We start from the raw sequence: 12,544 nt of genomic DNA on the forward strand, positions 1-12,544 counted from the left end.
GGCCCCTTGCCACTTTTGCCTTCAGTAGGCACCTGCTGAAGGCAGAAGCAGCAAGGGGCCTGATCCTTTTTCTTGTTTTGGCAGAGCCTGCCCGCCTCTCCCACAGCCAGGGGGCAAGCTGCCAGTGGGCTGAGCGGCTCCTGAGCTGTGGGGGGCTCTGGCCCTTTCCTCCATGAAGGCGGCTGCCAGCAGGCCAGGTGCTGCCCCAGTTTGGAGGCAGCACCTGGCGCAATCCAATGTTCCCCAAGCCCACATACTGGAAGCCCGCTAGGCATTGCTCTCCAGGCAGGCTCAGGGAAGAGTTGACCGGGTCAGGTGTTGCCTTCGAGCTGGGGCAGCACCCAGCCTGCTAGCAGCCCACCCGAGTGGCCCTGGAGGGGGGCATCGCCACTGCAGAGGGAAGGACCGGGACCCCGCAGCTCAGGGGCTACTTGGCCTGCCGGCAGCTCAACCCCCGGCTGTAGGTAGGCTCCAGCTCTGACCAAAAAAAAAAAAAGAAGAAGAATCAGGTCCCTTGCCGCAACATGGCAGAAAAATTGAAACGGTGGGTTTCAATTAAAAACCCACTGTTTCAATTTAGGGGGCATAGAATAAACCCCCGTCACATGTACAAGCACCCTTAGAGGTCTGTTTGTGTCCCAGCACCGCACGGTGGACCTGCCTCAGCACTGCCTGGCATGAAGGAGGTCCCTAGGAGCTCCTGCTTTGCACTTCCCCATGTGCACGGAGCTGTACACTCTCGGGGCAGAAGCCCGTGGGCAGTCTATTATCTACCGAGATTGTAGCACATGAATATATGCACATAAAAAATGTTCTGATGTCTTGGAAAGTAACCAAACGCTGCTAGTAGCCCCAAGGGACTAGAGTTTTGAAGTCAAATCCAAAGCAAATAGCCCTGAGGTTATAAGCCAGACTGCCCACAGTTACTGTAATATAAGCCGGGGGGAATGCAAACACGTAGCAGGAGCTGCGTGTTCCTTACATTTTCCACAGCAAGTTGATTTGTTCCAGGAAAACAAAGAGAGAGGCAAGCATGTCCAGTGGCAAAGAAGGATGTACCCCGTGTGTGCCAAGGAGATTAGGAAAATGTCAACACCTTCTCCTCCTCCAGCAAAGACTGGCATGCAGCAGTGCCACAGTCACTGGACCGTCCCCTCCACCCCCCAGCTCAGACAGGGGAGCTGACCTTGCTTTTTACCCTTGCCCCTTCCAGAAAATCATCGATGAGCTTTGTTACGCAGTAATTTTGGGCGGCTCCTGGAGCTCTTAACCCCTAGGCTGTCTCCACATTAACACCTGAAAGTGGTTTTAAGGACTCGTGATGTGGCTCAAAGCTACGCCTCTCCAGGGCAGGATCATCTCCTCTTCCATTAAGGTGCGGCCACTTCCCACAGATGTGGCACCCAAATTGAAGTCCTCCAGTCCTCCAGTATCCCAGGATCTCTCTCACCCCTGCCCGCAGAGCAGGGATAGAAGCCTGTCCTGGCTCACCGGGCCCCTGGTGGCAAGTCACAGCTGTGCAGATGGGGGACAGTCAGAGAAGGTTTCTAAATGATGGATGTGACTGCTTCACACTCCAAGCTAGCACTAACACCGATCAACATTGGTGCAGCCCAGTGTAACGTGTAACCAGGCCCTATGCATAACTCCTACATGGTGCAACTCAGGCTGTTTTTTTCTATATTGTGCTGGACATACTGACTTGATCTTGTGAGGGGCTGTGCTCTCCCAGCTCCTACTTAAATAATACCTTGAAACATCTCGTCCCATACTCACTAGCCAAGTTCCACCCTGGCCTTGTTAAATTAAGTGAATGATTCTCTCATTTATGCTGTAAATGAATCAGGCAGTTGATACCCCTGAGTCTTTGTAATAAAAATAAGGGACAGTAGCTCCCATATTTGGTGCTTCAGTTAATAAGGACCATGGTTTTTTTGTGGCCATGCTGTATTTTGAGGTCTTGGTTTATCAAAGCCCTTAAGGTCATACATAACTTGAAGCCTGATGCCATCCCTGTTCAGCAGTGTGTGGAAGCAAACGCTTTGTTTCCGCTACAGTCAAGCTAAGCATATGCTGAAGGACTTCACCGACCTGGGGCTTAAGGATGTAGCTCACTAGTCTACTTATAAAACCTCCCAGAGAATCACATATACCATGAAGGCCTTGCGATCTAGAACAAGCAGGGGCAGCATCTTAGTATTAAATGAATTTGTGTCCACCTGAATTTCCCTCTGCTTTATGCCTGCTGACTCTTATATAATTTAAGGGCAAAGAGATAGCATGAGAAATGCACATCCAAACTACAGCTGCATCAAAATCTACTTTCAAGTGTCGTTTTTCTAGGTATGCATGCATGGCAGATTCCCAGGGAAACCTTCAATATTAAGCAGTCTTTTTCACTTTTCCCCCCACCTTTTTATGTCATTTTAAAATGAAATGTGATAAATTTCATGCTCCCTGAAATGCCCATAACACCAGGATTTCCTGTCTTCTATGGAGCAAGATTTGTCACGATTAGACTTAATAACCTCCTCCTTTTTGCCATTATGTACAGCACAATAGATAACATTCCTTTGAGCGGCACAAATGACAGAAACCTTATCAGCATCTCTGCCACAAGTCAGTCTTTCTCTGCACTCATCAAAACATTGTCACCATCCTCGCCAAGAGCAGCAATGGAGACAGTACTTTTCCTCTACCTACAAATCTGCCAGAGGACAGATCCTGAAGTAGCACTCAGTGAAAAGGTGCCAGCCACCATTTGGTGTAGTCAACAGAGTTACAAAAATGACCCCCAGTGGAAGATCTGACCCATTGCATACATAGGCTGAAAGGAGTTGTGTGCTTTACCTCCTATGTGAATACAAAGGATAACACCTCCATACTTTCCCAGTTATACAAATACCTGTGCATTAAAACTGTACACTAATCTGCTTTACAACCTATATTGGTTAATAATACTACACTAATTCACTGGCTACATTGCTTTTTGATGACTCCTCTGCTCAGTATCATGTAGGGGTATGCATTGAACCACATCTAGTGTGTGTGTTCACAGGTGTTCTTTTGTAGTGCGGTATCGTAGCAAGGCCCTGATGCTGCAAAGCACTTAAGCCAGGGGCAGGCAATTATTTCGGGCAGAGGGCCGCTTACTGAGTTTTGGCAAGCCATCGAGGGCTGCATGATAGGCAGCCAGGGGCAGATAAATATTAATTTTCTACACTTTTTAGGACCCCCACAGGCTGAATAGAATGGCCTGGCAGACTGCATTCGGCCCGTGGGCTGCATTTTGCCTACCTGATTTAAGCTTTTCCATAAGATACATATTTGTGTGTGTGTGTATAAATGTATATACATACATATGCAGAAAAATTGCTCAGTTGACAAACCTGATACCAAACCATGGAATAAATAGGGATGTTGGGGAATCCTTTCCCAGGTCACAAGGGCCACGTTGTGCCTTGCACTCGACTGGAGACAACCTGCCCGCATGCACGCGATGGCGAGCTAAACGAACAAGACAAGGGGGGGCAGGAAGGGAAACAGGGACCTAAGTGCCCTGCTTTGATACTACAGGTCAATAAAGGCCAGACTACAACCAAGACTTCCTGAGCCTCAGTCAATGCATTAACTGCTAATCCGTCTTGCTTGGTCTGGGACTGTCCTCTGAACCTGTGCTTGTATCATCTCTAATCTAATGCACTCAGACTTGGCCCTGGTAGTGGCTTCTTGGAGCAGCATCACTGAAGTGAATGAATAGGAATCATCCATATTCAGTACATGTTTATAGTGCCAAGCTTAGTCATTTGAATCATCTGAGCTGAAGCTTCAAGTCACACAGGCAAAGAGAAAAATAGTTGATCATCATGTGCCGCCTCATGGCAACTCGCTTGGTTTCCATAGAGACTGAATTACATCTCATTTTCTTCACCTAAAAATTCCCTTTGACTTTATTCATTTCTATATAAAGAAGCACTGTGCCCTGGTAGCTGGAGCTCTGCCGGGGATAACAGATGGGGAAAGACAAGCTCTGGACCTAGCACTGGAAGCTCCAGCTTTTCGTTGCCCGAGTGTCATTACCTGGGACAGATCCTCGATTGGCTCACTAGCCCTTATTCAGTAAGGTTTTAACTTGAAGCACATGAGCTGTTTTATTAATCTCAGCAGGACTACTCGTGGGTTTAAAGTTGGACTAAGTCTGAAGTACTTTGCTGAACCCAGGTTCTCAAAGAAACCCCGGTACCCCAGTTCTGGGGTAGGTGCATCCAGCAACGTGCCTAAGTTATTTGCTTTCCTAAGTTATCATCTTTCCTTCTAAGCTGACATCCCTGTATTGAAATGATCATTGGAATAGCTGCTTGCTTATGTTCTGCAGAGCAAATGCAGAAAAAAAAGCAGGAAATGGTTTAACCGCTGCACTTAAACATTTCCTGAGAGGAGAGAGCATAGCATGAACTATGAACAATAAGAGAGGAAAATTGTTTCTCTCTTCAAATCTTCACAAAGGAATGACAGTATTGACCGAAGAGTTGAAATAATAGAGGTCTCGTTCCTAATCAAGAAGGTGTGTGTTTCTCACACTTACGCATGAGATGGTTTGTAAGATGTTATGTGAGATTTCCAAATGCACGTGTTCTTTCAATGCCATCTATGGGCATGGAGATGTATTACAGCAAAAAACTGTATTTCTTGAAAGCTAGCGTGCGTATCTCTGCACACTACAGACAATCTGTAGGTAAGAAACACAAAAACATGAAAGAGAGAAAAACTGACTTTACAGAGGATGGTCCCGTCTCTCGGACAGTTGGAGATACAGCCAGGAGCTTGGTAAGATTTTCTAAAGCACTTTGGTGCCTAATTCTCATGATTTTTTTTCCCTTTATGTCAAAGAAGGTTAGGAGCTTGGACGTGTTTGATATTCACTGAGGCCCTGGCTGCATCACTAGACACCTAAATATCTAAAAAACTCGGCCCTAAGCGACTTGCCCAAGATCACAGAGGAAATCCTTAGCAAAGTCAGAAATTGAACATAGCTTCATAGACTGTAAGGCTGGAAGGGACCTGGGAAGATCATCGGGCCCAGCCCCCTGCTCCAGCAGGAAGACAGCTGGGGGTCAGGGGACCCCAGGGAGGTGCCCGTCCAGTCTCCTCTTGAAGATCTCCAGGGTAGGGGATTGCACCACGTCTGGAGGGAGCTTATTGCACAGTCCGGACACCCTGACTATGAAGTTTTTCCTAATGTTGAACCTGAATCGATCTTCCAGGAGTTTGTGGCCATTACTCCTGGTTTTCCCTGTGGGTGCCCTGGTGAACAGTTGCTCACCGAGCCCTTGATGTCCTCCCCTAGTGTAGCAGTAAGCCACTACCAGGCCCCCTCTCGGCCTTCTTTTCCTCAGGCTGAAGAGTCCCACATCCCTCAGCCTTTCCTCGTATGGCTTGCCATGTAAGACTCTGACCATACGGGTGGCTCTTCAAGATTGTCCACGTCCGTGTTGAAGTGTGGTATCCAGAACTGGACGCAGTCCTCCAGCTGCGGTCTCACCAGTGCTGAGTACAGCAGAAGAATCACCTCCTTGGCTTTGCTGGAGATGCATCGATTGATGCTCACCAGGGTATTATTTTCCCTGCTGGCTACAGCATCGCACTGCCAACTCATATTCATAACATGATCTTCTGGTACCTGACCGGCACCCTTAACCAAACACCATCCCTCTCTAAACTGAAATAGGTATACAATATATATGTTATGCCTGTTTGATCCTTGTAAATCCTTGCTTACACTTTTCCTATACTCAATGCCTGCAAATGGCAAAATTGTTTGAGTAAACTAGACGCTTGCAATACGACAAGGAAATGTTTCTGCGGACTATGGATTTTTATTGTCAGCCACTAACAACCATATGTTATGTGAATAATAAATCTTAATTCCATAAAGCATGTTCTGTGCATTTGAGACTTAGCTTGTAGTGTGTGTGCTAACTACGGTTTGATTGATAATTACAACACACTTATCCTGATTGTGTATTCTTCTTTGCAGCTTGTGCCTGGGATGTGAGCTCCTGTTGTGAGGAGACTGCTGGGCTTAAACCCATCCTTCACTGACTTCAGCAGTCCTTCATTGAGAAGAACAATCCTTGCAAGACACCAAGGTAACAATACATAGCCAGCTCCTCTATCCGCCGAACGCTCCCAACCTTTGTAGACCTGCTCTCATTCCACCAACCATTCGGCATGACATACAGTGGGCTCGCTGGCATCTTCATTGCCATTCTCTTGCACTTCAGACTAAGATTAAGGGGATTTATTTGTCCCATGCCTATTCTTAGCAGTGACATTGCTGGATGGCAGAACAAGGCATTTAAACCAGTTGACCTCTCCTGTTAATAACAATGACCAACTCATCAGGTCAGGTAGCTTTGATGTAGCATCCAGCTGATGTCAGTATAGTTGGCTGGGCTCATTAAAGGCTATTTTCAGTTGTGTCAGAGCATCTATTTGTACATCTAGTGATCAGTATTCAATTTTGGTGAGACGGGGTGGAAAGTTCTTCCTCCTTCGTTACACCCTGCTAAATTTAACCAGGAGCGGATCTGCATGTGGAATTTCTCTGAAGCGCATGATATGCTTGGATAGTCTAATACTAGATTGCATCACTGCAGGACAGCAGTACCTGGCCAGGGAGAGACAGGGCTTCTTGAATGCTGTATACTTGAACTGTATTGGTGCTATTTGTGCATCCTCATCAGTCAGTCCGCCCATCTGTCCGTGGTCTCAGACTTTGTCTAGACTTCAGGCACTGCAGACTGGCAGACACACAAGGGCCCTGCTAGTGTAATTACTCCTGGCAGCGTAGCCACCTCTGCTGAGTTCTGTGCTGCTGAAGTTACGTTGCTAACAGTATGTATGCAAGCTACTCTGAAGCCTGCTTGGCTGTGCCTGCATGAGCAGCAACAACAGGCCTTTGACTGCCGCATCTGTCTTTTTGTTCCGTGATTGTTTCCGTGGTAGTGCCTACCACAAAAAAGCCCTGGTCCGTGGCTAGGGATCCTGGGTGCTACCACAGTCTGAAAAGCAGTAACATCTGAACTCCTGGGGAACACAGCTGCTGCCTTCACCTCCCTGGGAGTCGTCTTTATGTGCAAGGAGGCCTGGGGATTGGCCACCACTCTTCTTCCAAGCAAGCTAGAGGCAGCGAGGATGCTAGAGGAGAGCATCCCTTGCCTCGGGGAAAGAAGAGTGGCTGCATTAGGAGCCCTGGGAAGGTTCCCAGTGGTGCTCAGGCCAAAACAGGCCACCAGCACTGACCTGGATCCAACTTTTGTACTCTCCTTCCTTGTCAACACAGTTTTTTCCTAAATATTGATTTTCCTCCAGCAACTTGTACCTCCCGCCAGCAGTCTGGAATGCAGCTACTGTCCCAAGAAATGAATACTTCACAGCTCATTCATCTTCCTCCACAACCTCTCCCCATGACTTTCACTTTAAAATCAGTTTTATTCTGCTGGCCACCTCCTGCCCCACCAACTCTGACCTACAACTCCAGGCTCCATCATTAAGCCTGTGCTCTTTCTGGTTTCAGTTGTGGGCAAGGGTTTGAAGTGGCAACTTGGGAAAGTCCTGTGGTTAACAGCAGTCCAGCATTCCTTTCTGCTCGTTTATCATTTTTGCCCAGTAATTCCTGTTATGCGAGTTGTGCTGGAGGTAGATAAAAGTCATTGCGCTTATCTTCCCTATTTTCTCTGGACGCTATTCCCACAAGGATTCCCAAGTCCACACACACACACACACACACACACACACACACACACACACACACACACAACCAGTTCCTTTAGAGGAGCTGCATAGGGCTTAATGCAATGGAGTTAATTCGACAATCAAGCCAGCTTGAGAATCCAGGCATGGCTGCTATTCAGGTCCTACTACAGAGGTGGGCAATTATTTTGCATGGAGGGCCACATACTGAGTTTTGGCAAGCCATCGAGGGTCGCATGACAGGCAGCCCGTGGCAGATAAATATTCATTTTCTAAATTCTTTAGGAGCCCCAAGGGCCGGATAGACTGGGCTGGCCCACGGGCTGCATTTTGCCCACCCCTGTGCTACTCCATCCCTTCGCTAAATCTTTTGCCTGCTAGACTTAGATCACTGATAATAAAGCTGATGTGTGAATTACTGATCTGTATAAAAGGCCATAACAGTCATCCTTTATAGCAAATTGCTGAGGCATATAACAGAAAGTAGAATCTGTTCCTAGGGTTTTTTTTTTAAATCAGCCTAAGGAATTAGATCTCTCTCCTGGAATCTGCTATAATGATTTGATAAAGAACTACAGAAAGCATCTCAGTTCCTAGTATACCTTCCTACTAATACATTCCTATTATTCCATATCTTCCTAGGCGTCTCCTCTATGATTAGGATCCTACTGTGCTTACTATAGCATGGACACACAGTAGGAGATAGTCCCTGCCTTGAAGAGATGAACAGTAGAGCAGGTGAAAGGAAATGAGAAACAAAAGGGTAAGAGAGCAGATTGATGGCAGAATCAAGAAAAGAGTTCAGGTCTCCAGATTGCCAATCAAATGCCCTGTTCACTGGGATGTCCTACCTCTAAAGTGAGTTTTTGTTGAACTTCAAGTATCAAGAGAAGCCCACTAAGTTTACTAATGTTATATTCTACTGGATATTTCAATGAGGAATAAGTTGCAGAATGGGAAAAATGTATTGTTTTGTAATTTCTTAGCTGGTCTAATTAAAGCTATCATCTCTGAACCAAGAGTGCTAGAGTTTTGCCTGACTTCCATGTACAGCCTCGGAGCCCTTTCATGAAAATACATCTGCATGTAATTTGGGTCTGCAAATAGATGCTTGCATGCAGACGTCAAGGAACAGGACGCCTTTCACAGGCAGAATTTGGGAGTCCAGATGGAAGTGCGTCACACACTGTGCACAGGGAAAATTCCCCGTGTATCATTTAATCTCACATTTTGCCACTAGATGGACTAGCTAAGCAGCATTTCAGCAGGGCAGCACATGGTGGTACTGAAGTGACACCTAAGGAAATATGGCAGGGCTTATTTGTGTTTTTATATTTTAAAGCCCTTGCAGAATTCATCTGCTCGGTGGAAATGAAGGATTTCTTGCTGATGAGCAAATTACAGTGGCTGCTCTAGGAATAGGGCGAGGTGGTTAGCTGTGTTAATCTGAAGTCAGAAGGCAAGGTCGAGATGCACCTTCATAGACTAAGATGTATATAAAGAGAGCACAAGCTGGTTTCTGTCCTAAAGTGAATAACGCAGCTTTAACTTGACAGGTGAATAAAGACAGACAGGGAAGCACAAAGGGACAATATTGATCCCTATGATGAGCTGGTATCAGTACATCAGCTGCCGAACTGTAGTCAATGTTTTGATCAGGAGAGTTTTAGAAGGATGCTGTGGCTCTTGGCAGAGCCAAAGCTGTGGAACACGTTTTTTAGGTATATGATAATCAGATTCAGTGAATTTAAGCTGTAAAAAGGGAAATATGTCATCAGGCCGTACCAGTTAAGCCTATGTTGTATCAAAGGATGGCACTAATTTTAGGCAGAAAGTCTCCTGAGTTGCACACACTAGCACCCATTCAGTGTCTGGGACTCTTAGGTGCTACCATAATACAAATAAAAATAGTTTTCCCCCACTTCAGCATCAGGGCAGTATAAAGGGCCTTCAGTATGGATCAAAGTCAGCCTCACTAGATCTTAATAAAATTTCCCTCTTTCCTACTTTATCTTCTCTCTTATTTACGGCTCAGTGCCAGCAGTACATTGTTTTCTCTGGCCTTTGGCAAGGCTTTCCAAGAGCCATAACAACTTGCCTTTGCGCACGTGTAGAGCGAGAGCCGTGAAAAATTCCCTGAAACTTCTCATTTGATGCAGGCTTGCCAAGAAGAAAAAAAAAAGTGGCGCTTTTTTAACAAGTTGGATATTTTGCTGTCAGGAAAAGATTCAAATTTAGCTTGTGCCACTGAAGGCAACCCAGCATTAAAAGAAGGAGCTTAAGTTATTAAACTGAGCAGCTTTGATCAGCCAGTTCAGGGAAATCCTTTGCTACCAGAGTCCTAAGGATTAATGTATTTTTACCACAAAGCCAATACATCTATTCTGATCAGTTAGCCATTGCTCACCACCGCACATGAAACTTCATTCTCTGGGTTCCTGCTCAATACTATGGGATCAAATGGAGTTTTACCTGGAAATTGACCCTGTTACCTTGAACTTGATCATCCTTGTAGCTAGTTATGTTATCCTGCTTTTGGTCTTTTTGATTTCTTGTGTGCTGTACGACTGCAGGGGAATAGATCCCAATAAGGAATATGCTCCGGAGACGCCGACAGAGCCCCAGCCTCCGATTCGGTTAGTGGTGATGCAGCAGAACTCCTCTGGCCCTTACTGGGGAAAGGGTCTAGTCTCTGCTTACGAAAACTCATCTGACCTGGTAGGGAAAAGGACTACTGTGGTTTAAAGAGGACCACCACTTGCTTCTGAGTTTCTGTGGATATGCTTGCCTCATCTGCTACATTTGCATTCAGTTTGCAAAAGGGTAAGACAGCAAGGTAAGTCCAAATGCTGACATGCTGGACGTGGTGGTTGGGAGGGGGTGGGGGTGCCGAGTGAGCTGGTTTGTATTCAGCTGTTTCTACATCCATACGGTCGTGCAAGTCAAGCATTTGCACTAATGCACTAATGCTTCCTTACATTACTCTGTTAGATGGTAGAAGTAATGCCCTTCCCCACGCTGCTCTGAAAAGGGACTTTGAGGTATAGCAAACCCATATTAGGTGTCATTAGTTTTATAGAGCCATGCCGTTGTTCAAAGAGGATCTCCTCCCTGGCAGGACCGAACTGTATTATAATGGGAGGCCTGCCCCTTGCTTCCATCTGCAAGCGGCCATAGTAGCCATTTATCTCTCTGGTGAGAAAAGAAATGTGTAAGGATTTTCCAAGGATAGAGATCTCTCTGATGTAAGCCTGCTACTGCTTCCATCAGAATTTAATATTTATAATGTTATTTGTAGGCTTCTCAAGGTTGGCAAGCCTGCCTTGTAGGAGATGCAATATGTTTAACTGCTGCTTAAAACTGACTGTGAATGCTGCTCTATGAGTCAAAACCCCCCAATGCTGTAGTCTTCGGACGAATGATACAAGGAGATACAACGCAATTCATGGAAAAGCAGAGGGTGACACCATCTTCCTTCATGAAAATTTGAACCAAGGTATATCTATCTTTAATTTAGCAAGAATGAGTCATAATAAACATCCTTGTTCCTAAAACATGAACTGTATGAAGCTCTGAAGCAAAATCAATTAAGTAAGTTCTATTTTTATGCATGCTTCCCTAGCCTTGCACAGTTTTGCATTTGCTATACCAAGTTTTAGAGAGACATCTCTACTTCTGGCATTTGCAGGGTGTTAAGTGTTCTTGTATCAAAGGTAATATCACATAGTTTCCACGAAACTACAAGTTAAAAGCCTCCTTTATCAATTAAAAGTCTTCTATAGCTTTATCTTACATCATGGCTTCCATTTAGATAATATTTCAGCACTCTACACTCTTAAATCTTTAATTGTTTCCCCCCTCAACTTTTACTGAGGTACAAATTGTGGACACATAACTCTAGCTTAGTCAGCTTAGGTTTTGATGGCTATTGAGCCACAGCAGGACAGCACTAAGCATAGGCCCTAAAACTCACCCGAATCTCTGGGTAAAATAACTTGACTGGTTAGTTCTCACTGAGCTCTGGGCTGCTGAGGCTAGACTCATGAGCAGGGATCCTGGTTTTCTCTGTTTAAAAATCCAAAATTCTGATAAAAGTCCAGAATTCGCTGATTAAAAAACCCCAAATCCACATTTTTCCATGAAGTGAAACACCACTTTATATGTAGGAATCAGTTGAACACAATGTTTTATTGATATATTTGCAATTTTAAAGCAATTTGGAAGCCTACCAGTGCCTCGATCATTGTAATAAAATAAATTCTAAGTACCTATATATTTTGGCGTTTGATTTTGGTTTATCATAGCAAAATCAGAGCTCCCCTTGCCCCCTTCGCTCACCAAGATGTGGGTCCAGCTGTGGCTGTCCCCCTCACTGCTTTGTAGCACTGAGCAGCCTTAATATGCCAGCGCCCATGCTGTTGCCCCTGACTCCCGAACCACAGTTCCCCCCAACCCAGACTCCCCAGCCTTGCTGGTGTCCCTCACTCTTGATCTGCTGCCCTCCACCCCCAACACCCCAGTGGGTGAGGAAGGGGGTGGGTATGTAGGGAATGAGGGCAGGGGGACACAGGCAACATGTTGGGAGGGAAACGGGGCACAGGCAATGCATCGGGGTGAGGGAACATGCCCCCCCTCAGATATCTGTGCCCACAGCAGAGCACAGGGCTGCAATCCAGCAGGCAGGACCCAGCATGGGAAGGAGCACTGAGCCGCCATGGCCACCAAGGTGCGGCATAGCAGCAGTGGCGTGCAATTGTGCCGCCAGCTCCTTCTGGGCAGACGGGGTTGC

At 46.0% G+C, this 12,544-nt stretch overlaps 1 protein-coding gene across 2 annotated transcripts in view; it reads left to right on the plus strand.

The window, feature by feature from the left end:
• SMIM36 (small integral membrane protein 36) overlaps window positions 1-12,028 on the plus strand; it is a 34,854-nt gene extending 22,826 nt beyond the window's left edge. Inside the window, exons 2-3 of one of the 2 annotated variants that reach the window (XR_002092456.2) lie at window positions 6,038-10,591; window positions 11,054-12,028. Coding sequence is in view for 1 of the 2 variants with exons in the window: in XM_059732073.1 (XP_059588056.1) it covers window positions 10,171-10,500 (330 nt within the window). In the remaining variant the exon portion in view is untranslated. Of the gene's footprint in view, window positions 1-6,037 lie in introns of both variants that reach the window. The other variant, XM_059732073.1, reaches the window with a different exon arrangement.
• Window positions 12,029-12,544: the final 516 nt, after the last annotated feature.

The sequence above is a fragment of the Alligator mississippiensis genome, chromosome 8 (assembly GCF_030867095.1).
Source record: "Alligator mississippiensis isolate rAllMis1 chromosome 8, rAllMis1, whole genome shotgun sequence".
In the NCBI taxonomy this organism is placed as follows: Eukaryota; Metazoa; Chordata; order Crocodylia; family Alligatoridae; genus Alligator; species Alligator mississippiensis.